This window comes from Pipra filicauda, unplaced genomic scaffold (genome assembly GCF_003945595.2).
Source record: "Pipra filicauda isolate LSUMZ 115617 unplaced genomic scaffold, ASM394559v2 scaffold62_size3274119_pilon, whole genome shotgun sequence".
Classification (NCBI taxonomy): Eukaryota; Metazoa; Chordata; class Aves; order Passeriformes; family Pipridae; genus Pipra; species Pipra filicauda.
The window spans coordinates 3,220,837-3,242,493 of record NW_024104787.1 but is presented as its reverse complement, the minus strand read 5'-3'; the positions used below and the strand labels follow the sequence as shown (position 1 = coordinate 3,242,493).

Sequence of the window (21,657 nt, the reverse complement as noted above, 5' to 3'; positions counted from 1 at the left end):
TATTTATGTTTCCAGGGCAAGTGTTATTTTGTGGTTTTGTTGAATAAGGTATTACAGGACTTAGCTGCAAAGTTGTTGAAGTTTGGAAGTAAACCAACATTAGCATAGTTAATGTAATCACATAGATATGAATTTATTTATATAATTTATTATTCATGAAAGATTCTACTTTTATGGATTATGGATATGAATTATTTAGCTTATCTGTGTGGTTTCTAGTCTGCATATTTTTATTCTAGTGTTTGTACATACTGCTGGACTACACTTATCAGTGAAATGTCTCATACCTCAGTAGGGTGTAAAATGGGGGACAAAGGGTGAAGAGAAACCTTCCACATGTAAAGAATTGTAAATGTGTTTTGTATTTACTGAATATGACAAGACTTCTGTGGTGGTTATGAGACTTTGCCACTGTGTATATTCAAACATTATTAGTTCAAAAATGAACTGTGAGTGGCTGATGCCCTTTTCCCCTGTCACTTGGGCATTCTTGCAGAAAATTTCAAGAAAAACCTGTTAAAAGAGGAAAATCAAATCTGTGAAAGCTGTACTTTGTCTTTTTGTGATAGTTTTCCATGTATGTAGGCTTTTCTCTTCCATATTGCATGTGAAGGACTTTAATGAGAGCAGATTTACTATGCAAGGAATTGTACAAATCAGTAAGAAATTTATAGTCTAAAATGGGGAGGACATAATAGATTTGTTGTGTGCATGTTTTATAACAACTGGATAGTGTGGTAAAGTTGAAAGGATCTTCTAAGCAGATTATCTGATTGATTGGTGTCTTCGGTGAGGTATTTCTCATCCTGGTTACTTTGGTTTTCATTTTGATAAAATTTGTTGCCATTCTTTGCATGCAAAACCACTATAAATTTAAACAGCATGGAAAACAGAAGTTCTGAAAGGGAATTTCATTCATAAGTCATTTATTAAACAAAACCATAACTTAGGTTATTGTTGAAGATTTTTCAAATTACCAGGTGTTTCTGTCATACCAAATTTTGGGGTTTGGACCAAAAATTCTAGGAAGTCAAGTATGTGTGTGTGGTACTTATTGTATGCACTGTTATCCACTTTTTATCAATCCATATGGCATTGTATCAAAATACTTAAAATGAGTAATTGCCAGGCCATTAGTTCAAAAGCTTATTTCTCCTGTGATCAAGTTTGGAAAGGCCTTACAAAGGCAAAAGAGAAGCAGTTTGACTCTTGTACAATTCGATTTCTCTCTCTGTAGGAGGTACACTGTGCAGTGTTGGGGTTTTGAGAAATAGGTGTTTCTCTCTGTGGCTCTTTGAGGAGGGAAACAAAATATTAGGACTCAGCCATCTCTGTGTTTGGAAAGACATTGGACAGTCTGTTTATAGCAGAGGGAATAATGAAGCATCCCATACATGGGATGATAGGAATCATCACTTAGATCATCACTTCTGCTTAATGGGACCATAAAAGTTGCAGTGAAAATGCCTCAAGAAGGTCTGTGTCCCTCTTACGCTGAGTTTTGGTGAATCTTGGGTATCAAGAAAATTCCGGAATACTAGAAGAATATGAATCCTGACTGCAGCACCTGTAGGCAAGAGAGAGATGACCAGAAATCTCAGCCTCCTATTCTGTGTGCTTTGGAAAATTCACCATAGATTTATTTGATGGAAAATTGAGAGAGAGGAATATGACAGTTGTGGTTTTGTGGAAAATAAGTTCTTGGACAATATCATTCTTTGAGATTAAACAATGGGTTGGCTTTACCAACCAAAATTACACATTTCTACTTAGGCATTTGACTTTTAACATTTGATGGTTTTATTTTAAAAGTTAACAGTATATGTGCAGTATATCAATGTGTTTTAAGGGGATTAAGTTATAGGTGACACAAAAACAAATGTAATGGTTTATGCGTATGAAGACATGGCAACAACGTGGCAATAACATGATAAATTGGGGTGTGTTCAAACAATATTAATTTTACAGAATAATTTTGCATGGATAGATATACTGGACTAAAGAATGCTACAAAAAGAGCTGTGGTCTGGACTGTGTACTTCCAGAACAGGGTGTGAGGATGAAATGGACAAGATACTGTAAGATTCTTCTTTGATGCTGTGTCAAAAAGGCTGTTACAGTGGCCTGAAGTGGCTCTGAAAACATACTGAAAAAATAATGTGCAGTGAAAAGGAGATTTAAAGAACTAAAGTAAAAGATTGTTAAAATAGGAATTAAAGATGACATGATAAGTGGCTTTTAAACTCGATGAGGAGAAAATATTAACTGCTAAAGTACTCCTTAATTTGGTGAAGAAAAGCAGAAAACAGCATAGAGCTGGAAGTCAGACATTCACCTTGGAAATAAGGGAAACATTTTGACAGAGTGATTAACCAGTGGAACAAACTACCAGAGAAGGTGATGATTTTCCACATCTTGAAGGCTTTCAAATAAAGAATAGATCCTTTTCTGTAAGTGAGGCTTTAGCCAAATACAAGTTTACCATAAGGGAGTTGAGGAACCGTGAGCTCGTACAACCCTTTGTGCCTTTGGCATGAGGCTCATTCTGCAGATACTGTTAATGTTGAAAGATCTCCAAGGCCAAACCTATGAGGCACTTGTCCAGAGCAGTGTGTGCCTAGGGATGAAAAGTCTTCAAAAGCCCCAGTTGTTGGTAAGTGAATTTTCCTTCTTGAGCTCGATACAGGATAACTAATTGAATAGCCTGGGATACTAGAAACCAGAATAAATGATCCTAAATGTTACTGTGGATCTATTAACTTAATTTCCAGTTTCCTTGTATTAATCCATGCCAAAGACTGAAGTGGAATTTAATGCTGCTGCTGGCTGCATTAGCTTCCGTCTATGTAGCTTTGGTCATAAGGACAGAAGTGCTATACAACCAGCAGCTGCCCTCAGTAGTTTTTTCCACTTTTTAAAATTACAAGTGTCTGCTGATGTTCTTTCACCTTAAGTGCTAGACAGTGTCAGTGTCTGACACTGACAGATGACTGACAAGGTCAGTGTTTCCATCTCGGTTTGTTGATCGCATTTAAAGTCTCTTAAGGACTTTGAAGTCTTTTAAAGACTTGAAATGATTTTAAACCTTGGAGTCTTGTGTCTTATTGGGTAGTTTTCCTGACTGGTAAGTATTTGCTAGTAATTCTGTGGGACTGCAAGGAGACAAGCTAGTGTGTGTTAGTGGTGCACATGTAAGATTGTATTATAGAGGGTAAAGAAATAGAGAAGTGTGGAAAAAATGTTTTCAAGCACATTAGCAAGATGACTCTTTCAAATTGTGAAAGTATTTACTGGCATCTCTTGCCTATCATACCATTTAATTGAAAGGCAATGATTGTGCTTTTGCTTGCTTATAATGCATCCTAATGTTGTTGTCTGTTTTGATGGGGACAGCTTGAGCTGCCTTGCAGGAAAGTTTCTTCTTTGGAACAAAAAAACCCCACCAAACCTAGAAGCATCACAAATGTTTATACTTACTGCAGTATTTTTTCTCTTAACATAGAATAACCACTTTCAGTTTTTGACGTTTTGAAAAGTCACTTCATACAGAATGAAGCAGAAATAAATACATCTGGTCTGCATTTGGTTTTAATTTACCTTTTTATTTTTAACAGAAATCATGCATCAATGTTAATCTCTTAACAGCAATAAACAATGAAACATGAAGACAGACTGCTAGACAACTCATAGTAGTGGGGGTGTATAAAATACCCTTTCTTCAACATTTTGCAGTTTCTTCTGTTGTTTCTTATTTCTGAGATACATCACTTCTAAAGCATGTCGTGTTCTTCATTTAGGCAAGAGTATTGTGTCATGAGTTCTTTCTTTGTTACAAATAACACAGAAAACTGTCTTTTGTCCTTCTGTAAATCTGAGATGATCCTCAGATTCCACTCGTACAGTGGTTCTATGAGGAAGCTTCTACAAGCCAAGAAACTTTTGCAGCTCTCTAGAATAACCTCCTTCATCTCCTGACATTTCCCTCATGGTGAAAGGGAGAAGGGTGATTTCAGAAGAGGGTCCTGGTAGATCATTGATACGCTGTTCTTAAAAGAGAGAGAACGCTTTTCAGTGCTTATCTGTCCAGCAGTCTTTCTGAGCACATTAAGTGTGTATTTTGTGCATTAAATGCTGCTAAGTTTCTTAAAGTGTCTCAGAAAGGATGTTCAAATGACAAAATAGATGCTATAAAAATAAATGTTATCGACAGGGTTTTACAAGTTGTTTAATAGCTTCTAGGAACATCTGTCCTTCTGTTTGCTTGGCTTTTAGGTTTTTGAGAAAGTGTTTTACTGTATGGTAAAAAAGAGAAAGAATTTTCATGTGTCAACAAAATATTGGAAAACTACTATCTGAAGTGATTGTAATAAATATCCAGAAGGTTATGTTTAAGAAGTATTTTTATTACATTTTTTTACTCTTAGCACAGCTAAAAATCACAGTGCTTAAGATGTAAGCATCCATTTTGAGCTCTAGCTTCAGATTTTTACTTGAAAAGCAGTAACCAGAATTTTACATTATTAAATTCAGCATCTCTTACGAGTTGTTTGCTCCTCAGTGTTAATATCTCACTATAAAATGAAATTGTTCTTGTTACTGTTAATTGTTTTGATGACTGAAAAAGTTCACTGGCAAGCAGGTAGCAGTTTATAAATGAATTACAGTAATGTCTTTCATGTATTTCAAAGCTTTCATTCTCTGTAATAGAAAATTATTTTGGAATAGGATCTATATTTTATGCTTAGGTTAATGATTTCTTTTTTGCTGAGAACATCCTGTGAACCAATATCATTGTCTGGAAATGGCATTTAGCAAAATTCATTTTGACAGTGAAAAATGTCTTTCAGAAAACTACTGGGAGTTGACAGCCCTGAGGAATTGGTTCCATGATCAGAATAGTAAAGCTAAATTTTCAACTGTAGTTGTTTCTTGTAGAGTAAATAATAAAAAAAAAGATACTGAAGGTGTTAGGCTTGGTAGTCACTGTGAAACCCCTTTAGAAATTTGGGTCATTGTTCTTTGTATTAGTACTTAGATTCTAGAACTTGGATTTATTTATGTGTTGTTTTCTAATTATTACTCTTCACCAGCCTCTGAAATCTTCATCTGTATTTGTGTAAGTTATTTCTTTAACTGTAGCAAATTAAAGGCATATAAGCTAGTTTCTCTGAATTTCTTTTTGTAATCATGCATACATGTTTGGGTAATATGGAGAGGGAACAGAAAACAGATTTTCAGAAGCAGCATCTGCTGGGTTCTAATATGTTGGTGTTGCCTGTCTTTAGATGATAACGATGATATTATTCTTTAAGTCTCAATAACCAAAATAATTTGGTAAAATACTTGTTGCATTTAACTTGCTTCTTGTGTGACTTGTGTCTTTCCGTAGAACTGCATAGCTGTGAATTCATAGATTATTTTGAATTTATAATTAAACATTTTAATTGTTGTTGTTTTCCTTTCTTTCTAGAATATTTTCTTTCTTGGACATAGTTACTTTGTGTCGCTGTGCACAAGTTTCCAAGGTCGGTATTTCTGTTGAGCTTTTTTTGTTGTTCCTTGGGATGCTGTTCTTTTAATTGTATGCAAATAATGGGATTTATTGCAATCTGCTTCCTGAAAAAAAAAATAAATTCTCAGACCCTTTGTTTATGAAAAGAAATTACAGTGGTCCCATTTTTACATTTAGATGTGGGCTTAGTTGCTATGTACAAGACTTTAAGGCTATGGAAAAGATATCCAGTTGTGTATGCTCGGTATCTGGAGAAAGGATTAAATCCAGTTTGGCATGATGGCATTTGCTTTTTATAAAGCATGTGGCTGTATAACACTATTTTTCAGACGCATTTTCTGCTTAAAATTCCATGTAGTTTGGTTAATGTGCACCATGTGTCTAAGAACTACATCCATCATTTTCTTGCCAAGTACAAAAGGTGTTAAGTAGATGGACTACTAGTAGGGGAAAAAGGCACACACAGGATATTAGAGAAAGCATGCTAAGTAAGCTTTTATGTTTAGCTTGTCTTCATTTTTTTTCTTGAAATAAAATGAATAATATTCTGTTTCTACATCAACTGTGTACAATGAACTGTATTATTATACAGCACGAATGAACTTTATTTCATGCTTTCGTTCCTTATCTTAATGACAGTAGGGTTTGGTTTTGGTTTTAATTGGTTTTTTGTTTGCTTGTTTGTTTTAATGTATAATTAAGCATGTAAATATTTCATTTCTACACCTGTATCACCCTGGCCTCTAACTTCAGTAAGTTTTGTGAGTCAGGTAACATCAGATTTCAGCTAAAGCCAACAAAACTGCATAAGAAAACCAAAGGGATTGAATAAATTGTATTTTTCTCTCAAAACTACCTGTCATTGGATGTGGTGTTCTTTTTTTTCTAATTTTCTGCATATATTTGTGTTTCTCTGGCTTTTTTATTTTGTTTTACTTTGAACAGCTACTGCTGCGACAGTGAAGGACAAATTAGCACGTGTAAAGGAAAGGACTGGTCCTAATAGTGGAAAGTCAGCAGTTTTCTGAAAGGTCTCTGTTTTCTCAGAATAGTAACTGGTGAGGTTGAGGAACTGTGGTTTTATTGAAAGGAATGTCATCTGCAGCTACTTTTTTCCATACAGATCTAGCAAAAGTGACTTATTAGACGAATGTACAAAAGCTTTTTTAAAAATGGAGGGTTAAATCTTTCTCTCTATGTACTTGACATTTAATATCTTGCTTTCCTGCATGTTTTACAGCCACAAGTTAGCCTTTGAAGTGTAATCCATTTAGAGGATTTGAGATTAATTTCCACAAACTCTGTTTTTGACTAGTTGATATTGTATGACTACTAGTATCTACGATTTTTTTTTAAAAAACGCTGCCTGAAATTGTCTCGATTGTAATATTTGAATTGCTGAGAGAAAAGTGAAGGGAGCAGGCAGTGGAGGTAATAAATTGTATTTGTTTTCTGTAGGCATGGAATGTTTTAGCTCTGGATGGAAGCAATTGGCAAAGAATAGACCTCTTTAACTTTCAGACGGATATAGAGGTTAGTGTCTTTGGGTATTTTTCATTCTTATGGAGATGTTTAAGAGCACAGCCCATTTTGAGTATCCCACAGACTCTGCTTGGTTTTAAAGACTAAGTTCAAGATAATAATACTGTGAAGGAACAAATGGAAAAGAACTCTGTATTTGCCTTTTTCTTTTCCTCTGATGAGTTTCAATTTTGGTTGCCAGCTATATATCAGATAATTTTCACATATCATATACATACAGAGCTCTAGAAATTCAAACCTACTCATTTCCAGAAGGGAAAGGTGTAAACGGTGCCTCTGCATGGAGTGAGATCCTCGGAATCACTTCTACAATCTACAAGATAATGTTGTTGTTGGTCCCAAGTCTCTGTGAGGGGGCCATCTAGTGCTGAAAGCTCTCTGGACACTTGGCTATGGGATTTGGAGATTGAAGCACTAAAATGCTGAAGAACTTTTCTTACCACTGAGTTGCCTAGTATTGATTTGATATGTATTTGATTAACATTTTATGACCACTTGTTTTATAAGGTTTGAACCTTGCATGAAATGCAGGTACACGTGGATACAGTATATAATGAAAGGATTAGGGCAGACTTGTCTTCCCTATGAAAAACATGTCTATATTAATGCTATCATAGATATGCATAACCAAATAAAATATGACATCTGAAAATGAAGACAAAAATCCATGGGGAACAACAATTCTGTAATTAAATCTGAACTGGTTTATTGTTGTTTGATGATGCAAATTAAATTTAGACTATAATAATAGATTTGCTTCTGAATTTTATGTTTTAGCTTAGTTGTGTGAATAAAATCCAGATGTGTTTCATTTGCTAACCGTGGTACAAATTGTACCTAAAGCTTTACAGTAATATAGACAGTAAATTTTTTTCAACGCTCTTTTAAAACTTTATTGCCAACTCCTCTGCTCTACTCTTGTTAAACAAGAGGATCTTGAAGAGGTGGGAGAAAGATTTTGGCATCTGCCTCAATCTAAATGTGTCAAAAGAGACTTGGAGCTTTAATATCATCTTTTCAGTTGCTTTTAAAAAAGCTTGTTTTTCTTGTTTGCTAAGAAATAAATTAAAACCCAACAGGTCTGTGGTCCTTCTGTTGATAAACCTTTTGTATGTTTGAATTATTTTTCTGGTATTTAGAAACACAGTTTTGTATTTTTAAGTTTTTTATATGTTTATCTTATGTTTTATCTAGTGGTCTTGCCCTTTGAAATCCTGTATAGGATTTGGAATGCTATATAGGATGCAGCATGGGATTCAAAGGAGAAGGAATGAAATTAAGTTATGATCCTCTTTTGCTATAAGAAGTTATTGTGGTTTGGAGCAATTCAGTTACTTCAGTATATTATATTTAAGTACATTTGTAATATAAACCCTTTAAATTTACTCCTACAAGTGTGTTTAACCAGCAGTTATTACACAAAGTAGTTCTTAAATGAGATACAGTTTCACATTTGATGTCTAAGAACTCTGGTTTTTCTTCAGCTGTTTTATTAACGTATTTTTTGTCTATAGATTTAGGACAGTAATGCTGCTGATTGTATTTGACAACTTTTTGCTCAGTTGGACGTTGTACTGTTTGGTGATTTTTCGATTCGTGCTTGATCTGAGAGTATCGAATAATGAAAAATTAGTTTCTGTGAAATTTTCCATATTTAAGCCCTCATGTGGTAGAGAATAAAGTGAGAAGGGAGGGCAAAACCTATTAAAATAATGTTTATTTTCTATCAAAGATGTATGAAGATCTTCTTGAAGTTAAATGTGCCTTAGGATTTCTTAGTATGTGGAACTAGTTGTAAGCTGAGGTGAACTGAAGAACTAGTTTTTTGAGTGACAGAATAATTCAAACAGTTAAATGCATTTAAATGCACAAAAGTTGTCTTCTTTGGTATGCTTGTTGTTGGGGGTTTTTACATGCTTAAAGAAATAAATGGGTTTGGGAAAACTTATCTCATTATTTGTTTCTGTTTTCTTTGAATAATTCATTAGGGTTTGGATTTTTTCTTCAATGGAAATTGAACTTGCATTATATGTTATTCATTGAAGAATTTATCCTTACAGGTATACTTAAAGGTATTTAGCCTTGGCTGAGAAATAATTCTGGTTAATCAGAAGGATTTAAAAAATACATAATTTTCAGTTTGTTTGTTTTGGTGTAAGTTCTTCTAAGAGAGAAGATAAGCAATGTTACTTATGGACTAAGAAACAAGCTCTGATAAGAAAGTATTTTCACACAGCGATAGCCAGGACTTAAGTATTGGAGAAGAACAATAAAATGTAAGAAACATTTTACTGTTTCAGTAAAATTGTTACCATCCCATGTAGAGAGGAAAACAACAACAACGAAAACTCTACCGACCTGTAATTCTATATGTATTTCTTCTTTCGGAAAAGAAAGGGAGAGAAAAAGATACAAGGTGCTGTTAGGTATTAGTCCTGTTGCTGATGTTCCCACCAAGGTGTTCAGCACCTTTCAGTCACGGCCAGCCCTATAGCAGGAACTGTGAAACAGGAACTTAACCAGGGCTGTAGTGACACACTGGCCCAAGGGAGTCTTTGTGGACAGTTTAAACTTACATGCTGTATTGTGACTGTGATCCCTGAGGAATGGGCATGCCTCCCCTGTGAGACAGTTCTTTGGGTTCCCTACACATCTGACAAAACTTGAAGGTCATTTTAGTAGTTTTGTTGTGTAGGGTCTGCTGTGACAAAAAGTTGAGCCATGTGTGATCAAATGAAAAAAAGGAAGAGAGAAGTAAAGATTGAATCGAGCAGCACCTCTGTGTGGGTGGAGATTCTCAACGGGTTACTGTTTTTTCTTAAAGTAGCAAAAGAAATTCAAAGAGATGCAGTTTCTGGTAGAGTATAGCTGGGTCTGGTCTTAATTCCCAGCATTTTTAATTTGATTAGAATGTTATGTCAGAGTAGAACTCAACAAAATCTTCCTTTTATTTGGTTTAAGGGTCGTGTTGTGGAAAATATATCGAAAAGGTGTGGTGGATTCCTGAGACAACTTAGTCTGAGAGGATGTCTTGGTGTTGGAGACTCCTCTTTAAAGTAAGTATAATCCTCAATCACTTGTTTCTTAATGTCTGGACCAAAAGCAATTACTGTTACATTTGTTTGCATTTCTGAGTACTGACTGATGACCGAAATGGGATACTTAAGTAAGTACTAAGTACCTTAATAATGACTAAATGTGATGTCATTTTGAGATCAAAATATAGCTACTGTTATTTTCTGGAAATGAACTAACAAATGAGAGCTGTGCTTTTCAGAAATGTGTCTTTTTCTTTCATTAGGAATATGTTGATATTACTCCATTTTCAAGACTATAGTCTTGAAATATCTTACAATAGTCAGAGAATCAAGATTAGTGGTCATTTTATAGTTTATGATCTAGTCTGGACAAGAGGTGACCCTGGCAATGGGACTGAGACTGAAGACTGATACAATTGAGTGCCTACAAAATCAGGAAAGACCTGGGTTATTCTTCTTGCTCTAATATAAGAACAGGCAGGCAACGGGAAGAACTTGGCAGACTCTAAGTAGTGACAGTGGCCCTTCTTTTTACACAGTATATAAACTGAACTGTGCAGTTTGTTCCCACAAGGTTGTTTGAATCTGTATGAGCTTTTTCTAATACAAGCTGTTTAGCCAGGTTCCTTTGGATATTTCTCTGAGTATTTAAACTTGAAGATCCTATTTCCAGCTGAAGGATCCCTAAGCCACAGATGCTTTAGGGCTCAAAGAATGTTTGGAAGAAGGCTTGGGGTGTAAAATATAAGCACGAGGATTTTGTTAAGCAGTGGGCATTAAGCTAGTGACCTTTAGCTATTGCTAAAAGTTATAAGTAAGTCTAGTTCATTGATTTTTGTCTCTAGAGTAAATTCATGCAGCAACTAGGTAAGCCATGATTGCTTTAATAACCCAAATGGGCATCCTAGCTTCAAACCCAAAGATTTCTCTGCCTCTAGGCCATCCCCCTAACTGCTCCCTGGTGTCTCCACCTTCAGGCAGTCTTGCCTCCTCATGGGAAAATGCATATTGTTGTCTCTCCTAGATTACTGGCAACTGCTATCAAAAAAGAGTTAGTCCCAAGCAGAGTTAACTTTCTGCAGTGGTCTTTCAAGTTCCCAGAGCATTCAGAGACAGTCCCTGTGTCCTCGGTAGGGAATGCAGTGGCAGAAGTGGAAGAAAGGGGGGTGGCAGGACTGGAGAGAGGTAGCAAGTACCGTGTTGAGGAGCTAGCAGGGAAGGCATTGAGAAAGGTGTAGGAGGAAAGAGTCAGGATGGTAGATGGCAGTTTTCTGCCCAGTAACTCCATTTTCACACTTAGTTTAGGCTCTCAGCTGTGTTTTTTGGGACACTAAGGGCTAGGAGACTGCGGTGAGAGTTGTGAATAGGACCAAAAATCCTATGAGTGATCCTATTTTGGAGATGGGATATTTGAAAATAGTTATTTATTTAGTAAGCAGATACTTAGAATAAGTGTTAATTAGTTCAGTGCATAACGTGTGTATGTTGTAGGGATGATACAGCTGGTCATGCCAGCAGGTAACAGGACAGGCTTAGCTGAGAGCGACCACCAGACTGTGACCAGTATTCACACATGTGCATCCTTAACAACCAGCTGGTGCAGAGGGTGGTGTCTAAGACACTTTGCAAAAGAAGATGCTTCACCTCTGACATATAAGGAGATTATATTGAAATTAAGAAATGAATGATAAGTGCATGACTTTTGAGACTTTCAAAACATTAGCATGAGAAAGGTGGCTTTAATTTTCAGATATTTGTTCCAAAAGTGACTTTTCCTATAAGGCTATTTGTGTTGAGTTGTTTCCAGATCCATTAGTTTTGTAGGTGATACTATTTATCCTTCTTCTACACCAACTTTCGTGTAAAATAGCCAATTATTGATGTAGGTATTGGCTATGTAAGTACCTAATGTTTGTGACAGCTTTCTTGGGACTGCCCCATGCTTGAATCTCAGGGGCAGTTTGCTGTTCCTCCAGAGTGTAACATCTTTCCAAGTGATTTAAAGAGTATCTTCATTGTAAATCTCCCTCCAGTACATGAATTTCAGAATAGCTGTTTTGAGAATTAAAGTGGAAACTCTCGCAGTATAACTGCTTGCTGGGTTTTTCTCCATTGTTTTCAATCCACTCTGGAAAGCCAGGAAGTTTTTACCAGCTGAGTGTGTAGTCAGATCTGTTAACCGGGGCAAGCCTCCAGACAAAACTGTTTTTGTGTGTTTCCTCCGCCCCTGCCAATAAAATCCATGCAGTTGAAGGAAACATGGGCATAAAAACAGTGTTCTGAAATGCGACACAGCTGTAAATATTACTCTGCAGAGATGAAAAGAAAGTTTATGTATTTCTTCAGGGCAATTAGTACATACAGGCTCTCAGCAGTATAATAGCTCCAATCATCCTTAAGTTCATACCCAGTAGCGCACACTGATGCATTTTAATTTTGAAAACAATAAATAAGCAATTTGCAGCCCACTGGGCTTTCCACTGGTAGTCCAATACTTCTGTGTTGTACCAGGTATGTCCCTTTTCGTTTGCTGTGGGAACAAGCTCCTTAATAAGACGTACAAAGGCTTCAGTAATAAGATGTGCGAAAACTCTCCCCAGAAGGTTAATGTTTAACTGATGTGATACTTAAACCTTTCTGTTTATGCCCTTTGTGTTTTTAGTTACAGCATTTGAAGCAAAGCAGTTCTGGCTTATATGTGACAGAACTAACCACCTTGCCCAAGTGGTGTTTGAGAGAGAAACAACACTTACCTTAGACAGAAACTTGCAGTAGGAAAAGGAAAAAGCAACTACTAGGACGGATGTACTTGGGGAATACTTTGACATTACTCTGTGACTTAAAGATTAAGCTTTTTGACCGAGGTGGAGAGAGGTGTGGGACAGAGCGCACTCTAGTGACTGTGTTACCACTTGGGACGTTATGTTAATTCAGCTCTTTGTTGCTGTTTTAGGACCTTTGCACAGAACTGCAGAAACATCGAACACTTAAATCTAAATGGGTGCACAAAAATCACTGACAGGTAAGTCAAAGAGGTTTTTTGATTGATTGGAAAATTTGGAAAAAGAAGTAGCTGAAGGTATTTTTAGTGTGTCTGCTGTTTTGCAGCACGTGTTACAGTCTTAGCAGATTCTGTTCCAAGCTGAAACATCTGGATCTAACATCTTGCGTAGCCATCACAAACAGCTCTTTGAAAGGCTTGAGGTAAGAAGTTTTCACTGTTTTGTGTTAAACAAAAGTGTTTAAAGAGCTGTTCAGCATTTAATAAAGTTTAAAAAATTGGTGCTGAACCCTAATACTGTGAATCAGCACTGACTGTATTATATATCTAGGACTTCTTGGGTGTAGACTATGGTGTTTGTGTGTGGTCTTTTCTCATGACTTTTCTGTGGAGGCCTGGCACAGTCCGCTGGCTGTCATTAATTTCTAACAGTGTATTTAATTTGGGTTTCCCACTGTTATGACTATTTGAAGGCTGGATTTAACTTTATGTATTTTTTTAATTCTCCCAGTGAGGGTTGCAGAAATCTGGAACATTTGAATCTTTCCTGGTGTGATCAGATTACGAAGGATGGTATTGAAGCACTGGTGAAAGGGTGTAGTGGACTAAAAGCTCTATTTCTTAGAGGTTGCACACAGGTACATAATTGCTTGGGTGATCCTTTAGGAATAAAATTTTATTTTGGGTTTTTGAAATCTCTATGAATTAAAAAGTACTGTTTTTGTTATATGATTTTGTTCAATATTGCAAGATGTGTACATTCTTTGGGCTGCTTTGCTGTGCTTTTAATTTCTTGTTTCTTTTCCTATGTCTGATTTAATTACTAAATACAGTTGGAAGATGAAGCACTGAAACACATTCAAAATCACTGTCATGAACTTGTAATCCTGAATTTGCAATCCTGTACAGTAAGTATTTGAAACTTCCAAAGATACATTCCCTAAGAATCAGAAACCAGTTAAATCAGTCAAATAGTACATTTCTGCAGTTTATAGAATTTTGTGTGGAATAGAGGTCTTAAATGAGCTGGGTGCTTCTAAGCTGAGTGTGGACTTGGAGTGGTATTTTTTCCCCCTCATTACATCTGTAACTGTGGCAAGCTCTAGAGTAAGAATTAACTGCATTCATTCAGTTATTGTGAACTGTGTAACATCTTAGTCTGTTCATAATTCTAAGGCTTCTAATTGAGCAGAAGTCATGTTCTGGGCTACATAATTGAGGGTAAAATGTAACGGCATCATAACTGAAGATGATGCTCAAAGTAGCAGAAGGGCATGCTTTTTCAATATTAATGGAAGAACACATTCATTTGTAATGAAATGACTGGGAATCATTCATGTACTTTTAATTCTTCTTAAAGAACACAAATGAGATTTGCTCTGGTTTATTTTTGCTTTTTTGTTGTTTCTGATGTGACTTTTAAGGAATGGGAAAGACTTTCTTTTAGATTTTATATATATTTAAGTCATTCTTTGCCTGCAAATAAACCTTAGAAAATACTGAAATAAATTAGAATTTCAGTGTTTCAGTCATGCAATATTTGAATAATGAATTTAGATTTTTGTTTGTTTGGTTTTGGAAAATTTTCTAGCTTTATTGCTAGAAGGTATCATAAAAATCTGCTAAAACTTTCAAATCTGTGTTATGGATTGTTCCCAAATGAATGTGGCATGGGAACATGTTTTGTTAAGATTGGACGAAAATTTTTTGACTTAAGAGATTTCTTTGAAGTGTTGGTCATTGTTCCGTGTTGGGGATTATTAAAAATTACATTAAAAATTGCAGAAATCAAGAACAATGTGAATACAAAGCTTGAGCTTCCGTGCACCGACCAGATGTTTAGCAAAAGGGAATTTTTCATATTTTTTTGGTCTGAATTTAGATGCCCACTGAAGTTGGGTACCTAAAGATAACGGGAACGAAAGGAAGTTCCTTCTTTTGGTCAGAACCACAGTTAAATAAAGTCAGTATGTAATTTCCTCCCCTTTCACTCTTCCTTCTGCTGTCCTCCTTCTCCAGAGTTCTTTTTCTGTTGTGTTTTACCTGAGACTAATGAAGAATGAAAAGGCCTGCCTTTTCTGATTATTTTTCTGGAAGGCTCTCAAGAGGTCTGATGATAATCAGTTGCTACCTCTCCTGCTTAAAAGGGGCATTGGCATAGAAGTGTACCAGAATTTTCCCTCGGCCAGGGTGTCTGTTGTCATGTAGCACAAACAAAAAAGCCTCCTGAGTGGAAGTATTTTTCCCTTTGAATTTTTTGAGTTGATAGTCCTACCTACATCAGTAGTAGTCCTACATGTGCTTTAAAGCTTTATTTCACTGGAGATGTGTCCTGTTTGCTATGGCTTTGAAGCACTTTTCCACAAGCAGCCAGACTCCTTATGATCAAAGGTTAGCACGGATTTTTACACAGCAGGTCTCCTTGTGCTTTATATGGTCCACACTGTAGTTCTAGTGGCTGTGTTTTATGGACCTTGTAAAATGCCAGGCCAGCACCAGCAGCTATGGAATGTACTGATATTATCTCTGGAAACTGCACTTTTGAAAGGTACCATCTTTAGAGAAAGATTTTAGAAACTGGGGACTTGCAGACATTTTTTGAGCACTTTCCTGAGAATGATTGTAGGCATTGAAATTGCAAGCAATTTCAGAATGGAAAGTTTTCATATATAACTTAAAGGCCTTGTACATCTCCAACAACAGCATAAAATTTACATAGTCCTTACCTCCAGAATAGTTCCATTTCCCAGTAATAGTGTCATGCCTATCTCTCAAAGGAAGTGAAACAGTTCCAGAAAATAACATGGTTTTGGAGAGGCAAAATCAGAAATACCTGATTGCTGTTGAAATTTTATTTAAATAAAAAAACAAGAAAACTTACCCTCTTAGTGGTAGATGATGCAAATCCTTCCAGATCTACAAAAGGAATACAAGACTTCTAGTTTTCTGTCTATAAAAATTTAATTTGACAGAACAAGTTGCAAATCTAAACTTCTGATATTAAAAAGTGCTGGGTTGGTGGAGGGAGCATAAGGTAATCTCTCTTTGTGCTGAGCTACTGCTATTTCTCATCCTGTTTTCATCTGTGAAAGGTAATGTTTATGGTAATAGCCTCAGAAATATGCAACAGTTGTATTAGCATACTTATATGAGGGGCTTATAAAAGGAATGTGTATTTTCCATTAAAAATACAGTAGATGTGTTTGTTACTATTGTAAGAGTAATATTAAACCAGGGAATAAAACAACCTGTTTCACCATGAAGGATTAGTCATACAGAAGAGAAATTAAATTCATGGCATTAGAAGTGGGAGGAGGAGAGAAAACTTCTTCCAGAATAGAAGATTTGTAAACAAAATAATATTTGCACACCCCCCAATAATCTAGTTCCTGTTGCTGTTTTGTGTGCACCTGCGATGGGGCTATTTCTTGTAGTCCCTGTTTCAGAGAGAGAAGTTTTTTGTTCATATTCCAAATTTAGAGTTACTCTTTTCAGAATATCTATTACAAAACAATTTTGAGAAATGAAAAACCTTGTTTGAGTTAAATCTTTCATCTAAAGGCAACTGCATAGGGTAGAGCAAACCTGCGAAGAATGCAGGTTTGATTGTTTACCTGTAACTCTTGCTTCAAAAATTATCTGAAGGTGAAGGATTTTTTGCCCTTGGGCCCTACTGCACCAGTGCAAAATAGGTGGTTACCTCTCCTGCTGTCAGGCTTTAAGCTCTCTTTTGCACTGTTCCTGAACTTACACAGTCACTAGAATGGAAGATCTGGACTCCATAAACGTTATAGGAAGCAAACACAATTAAAAGAAAGAGATGTGAAAAATTATAAAACAGAAGCAAAGTGAAAAAGGAAGACAGCAACAAACAACTCTCGCTCTATGATTCAGGCTGCCTTTGAGTAGGACTTGAGGTCTTGGAAAAATATGTAGATAAGTAGGAATTGTGTGTGTTGATTATCTTCACTGTTATTGTACATGGTTTCACGACGGTATTTTTTGGTTGAATGTCTGGGTTGCCTTGGTTTACGTACAGCATGACAACAGCAGTTCAGTAATGTGTGTTGATTACCAGTAAAAGCTGTGCTGTTATTGCTGTGTAATCTTAGCTGATTACTTGATAAGGGAGTAACTTCAACCTTCTTCTGTGTTGCAGCAAATTTCAGATGAAGGCATTGTAAAAATCTGTAGAGGATGCCACAGACTCCAATCACTCTGTGTTTCAGGCTGTAGCAACCTTACAGATGCTTCTCTCACAGCACTTGGTCTAAACTGTCCAAGGCTGAAGTGAGTATGTCGTGAGCTTGTTGTAAGTATGTCATGTTGTTACTGGCCTTGGCTAAGAAATTCACTTCTGAAGATAATGAGCTGATGTCCACAGACTTGAGTTAGCTCTGTGTTGTTTGCATTACCTTTGCAGTCAAAAAATTAAGTTAGAAGTACCAGCTTAGAATATAAGCTCAAGGGCTGGTCCTCTGTAGATATCATATTAATGTAGTTCACTGTGTACTGGAAAAAACAAGAGTTAATATGACAAATGAAAGATGTTGAACCTAGCAGTTCAATTCTGTGCTTCTAGCTAAATATTTTAGGTACTAATTACAAGCCAGAAGAAAAGAAGATATAAAGCCCATTATTTTTTTTAAAAGGTAAAAATATCCGTAGATGTTTTGTGTCTTGTGATGTTTGTACTCTGATGTGGCTTTATGCAGTCGTTTGTCTTGCAAAAAAAAGCTTAATCATATCTGAGCATTTTATTTACAGATTTTATACAAATGTATTCTAATATGCTCTGTAATACATCCTGGGTGTTCTTAAACTCTGATATGGAGTGTGCTAATGTCTTTGCAAACGCTGAGGACTGATATTTATGAGATATGTTTTGAGCAGCAGGGGCTTATCAGTTAAAAATAGTGTAAACTTTTACTTTGGTGTAATTTGTGCTAACATATTTGTTATGGTGGAGTTCTCAGAAGTGCAGACAGCTTTGACTTTTATAACGAGGCCATCATGCAACAGCTCTGTGTGTAGAGACATTTAATACTTCTTAGAAGGTCTCATTTTAATGTAAATTAAATCAAAGGGTAAGATTTTTGGATCACACTAAATTGTCATTTATGACAGGAACATGCAGGAGTGGCAACTTGTTATACTTCAATCACAGGCAGAGGAAAAGTGTAGACTGTTGAAATTAGGGGAAGCTGCATTCAAATGCCAATGTGCAGTATGCTGACACACTGTGTTCCTTTAGCTGATAGAGTGAAAAAGAGCTTTTGTTACTGTAGAAAACCTGTCCTTAGAACAATTCCAGAGTGACAGTCCCCTTCATGTAACTTACTTACAAAGCTTTTGTGTGCCAGTGGTAGGGACTTAGGAGTCTCCTGACACACTAAACTGTGTTCCTTGGAAAGCTGTGCTGTTATTACTGGTCTTTTCCCACTGTTTCTCTTGTTCTCTCAATGCATGGCTCCTATTGGAAATAAAAGGAGCTCTAAAGTGGTATTAGCTCTGCAATTCTTTCCAAGGGCAATACAACTGCGGCAGGAATTGTTTTGACTTTGGTAGGTAACCTGTTAGCCCCTGTCTGTGCCACGAGGGGGAAGGCGTCTGCCACTCTTCTCCTGTAATGAGGAACGGTATAAGGAAACAGGATGACCTTTTGCAGTGATTACTGCCAAGGATTAGTGCATATTGGAAGGACAGATGATACAGCTGGTTACATGTAGAGTTTTGGGATTGTGTATGCAAAGTACCTGATAAAAATTATGTTGGAAGTCAAAGGGAAATGTAATGCCACACTTGCTCGTATCTTCTGAATATTTTGTGGTTGAGTATGAAAGAAAAATCTGATGCCTCTTCTGAACATGCTGGCCCTGTTAGAAACCTTTCAGTATTTTCTGTGCTGTGCTATTCTCACTTCATTTCAGGGTCTTGAACGTCCTGCTATGGCTGCTTTCCACGATACTGTGTTCTGCAGCTGTTAGCACTCACAAATGATGTCTCATTGGAAAAAACCCTAAGCTTGACCTTTTAGCTGACCCTTCAGCTGTATTTCTTACTTCACATCAAGATACAGGTGTCTTCTCATCCCTCTCCATATCTGCTCTTTTAGATGCTTGATACCTTCTCTTCTTTTTTCTTCATTAGCACGTTTTAGTGTTAAAATACTGGGAGATGTTTTGGTGAGGCTTATCAAGAAAAGCACTGGTGAACCATGCATGTCTTTGGGTGGGCCTGTGAAAATTAGGATCATATTCCTTTTAACCCCACCTGCTGCTAATTCAACAGGAGTAGGGAGGTGCTGTGTTCAGAGACACTCCAGGTGTGCCCAGAGGACATCTGTAGACAATAAATTTAACTGTGAGGTCTGTCTGAATGTTGCTTTGTAGGGGTGGGAAATCTGCTCTTGGATATCCTTTTCTCTCATCAGCTCCTATGATAGGAATGTTGTCACAAATCACTAGGTGGGAAACACATGTCAGCTGTATCAGGAAAAAAGAAGACCTCTGTGTTTTTAAGTACAATCACTAAAACAAAAGCAAAAATTAGAGTTTTGCTAATTTTCATGCTGCCCAGTGCCTTCCCACCTGTTTCTTCATGCTGGGGCCTTATTGATGCAGCGTGTGTATATACAGCTCACTCCCCATTCTGCTCCCCAACTAGCTGCATACCCAATTTCAGGAAAGCTAGAATTGTTGTCCTCTGCTTTCTTATTCCTCTGTTTCTGTATTTTAAACTGGATGGACAGTAAGTAGCATCCTTGCTATTTTACATGTTGCAGTTGTCGTTCTCCCCCACCTCCCTTCAAAGTCAAATGTGTAATAAGATGGGGTTCATAGCAAGTAATTGATGAAAGGAGTTAGAAGGGTAACAAATGTGACCTAAATCGTGGGGGGTTTGTGTGGTGGTGAGTTTTTTTCCTTCCTGTTTGGTATCCTAGGTAATTTTCAGAGTAGCTGAGAGTATTTTATGATAGGCTGCTAGCTACTGTTGGTGGAAGGGCACAGAATTCCCAAATGTGAGTCTGGAAAGAAAGTTCAAAGGTGTTAGAACCATCCATTTGGGAACAGGTATCTATCTTGTACCTCTCTGCTGGCTGTTTTTGAGTTTCTGTCATACTTCCTTGTTGAAGACTACAACTCTGGAAGAGGGTTTTTGAGAACGTATCCCATGGGGCTGCTCAACTCTCGACTTGGCTGCTCTCTTGTTTTTGGCTTGGAGGAGGCTGATCCAGCAAAGTCATAGTCAGAGCCCCATATCCTGTACTTTGGTGGGGTTGTATTTAGTTCATGCACACAGCGTGGCTTTTCCCTTTGCACTTTGTCTCTAGGGAGCATTCTAATGACCTCCTAAGCCAGTGGAAGGATCTGGAAGCCTCTAAGTGTTGCCACAGCAAGAAGTTCTTTTATCCATCTTTCCCTGCCTCCTCCCCACCAGCCCCAGTATAGCAGTAGTGTTTGCTGTGGTGAGTAAGTTGCACTTAGTTTGTGCTGCTCATTACACGGCGCTGTGGTTTCCCCTTATTCACCTTGATACTTACTCCACCTGCAAAGTAAAGTTTTCATTAAAAAAAAGGAAAAATTAAATAAAGACAACAAAACATTAATGGGATAGAGCCTGTTGTGCATGCTAGTGATGCTGTTTGGGGCAGCTGACTTATTTTTCTTGGTCAGTACTGCTCACCAGTGCCTCTCGGAAGTGTGTTAGGATTATCTTTCCAAAACAATATGCTGTTTTCTTTAAGGTTGTGTTGGCACAGTTTGTTGTTTTTACTGTGGGCTTGGAGATTTTAAGCTCCTTGCTTTCTGGTAACTTGCTTCACTGTGCTTCATGCTGAGGCTCTGAGGGAATTTCTAGTAAGCAGTTTTTCAATTTTGGGGCTTCCCAGCAGCCTGTGTTTAGATAACAGGTTTTAGACGCAGGCTTCATCTGCATTTGCCTTATCTCAGGATTTATTCTTATAAATATATCTTTCCTCAGATAACACATGAGAAAACTTGGGTGTTATGCTCTTACTGAATGAAACAAGAGGTTGAAATGATTGTGTATAATTTTTTTTCCACTAAATGTTGAGATTTAAGGATTGAATTTAATCTGTTCTGTGACTATTAGAATCTTCTGATAAACTGGATCAAAAGTCTGCTTTATAGTTGCTAATTGCTGTGAAAAATAGGCATAAACATATTTACATTTGCTATTGAGAACTTTAAGTTCCAGAAGACAGATTTGTATCTCAAATGCATTTGCTTTTCTCTGTGTTAATGTGTTTTTTTAACATTTAAAACTTTTCCAGGATTTTGGAAGCTGCAAGATGTTCACATCTTACAGATGCTGGGTTTACCCTTCTAGCACGGGTAAGGGTCATTTCAGAAGGTTAGAACTTGCCTCTTTTTCATTGCTGCTGAGCAGCTGTGAATTGATGTACTCCTGCTGGGAAGGAATAGGAGAAGAGGAAAACTGTAGTAGAAAGAACCCAGTAGAAGAGGGGACTGAAAAGTTATTTTATTTCTGGATTGTACTTAGATCTGCAACTTGATCTAATTTGCCATCTATCATTGCAT

The 21,657-nt window shown here is 36.8% G+C and overlaps 1 protein-coding gene across 3 annotated transcripts in view; it reads left to right on the top strand.

Moving 5' to 3' along the window:
- The window catches only part of FBXL2 (F-box and leucine rich repeat protein 2), a 51,594-nt gene that overhangs the window by 21,763 nt on the left and 8,174 nt on the right, over window positions 1–21,657 (top strand). For 2 of the 3 annotated variants that reach the window (XM_027729226.2, XM_027729225.2), the window contains exons 3-11: window positions 5,471–5,525; window positions 6,971–7,045; window positions 10,016–10,110; window positions 13,046–13,114; window positions 13,201–13,296; window positions 13,605–13,731; window positions 13,927–14,001; window positions 17,253–17,383; window positions 21,390–21,450. In XM_027729226.2, the coding sequence (XP_027585027.1) occupies window positions 5,471–5,525; window positions 6,971–7,045; window positions 10,016–10,110; window positions 13,046–13,114; window positions 13,201–13,296; window positions 13,605–13,731; window positions 13,927–14,001; window positions 17,253–17,383; window positions 21,390–21,450 (784 nt within the window). Of the gene's footprint in view, window positions 1–5,470; window positions 5,526–6,970; window positions 7,046–10,015; window positions 10,111–13,045; window positions 13,115–13,181; window positions 13,297–13,604; window positions 13,732–13,926; window positions 14,002–17,252; window positions 17,384–21,389; window positions 21,451–21,657 lie in introns of those variants that run through there. The other variant, XM_027729228.2, reaches the window with a different exon arrangement.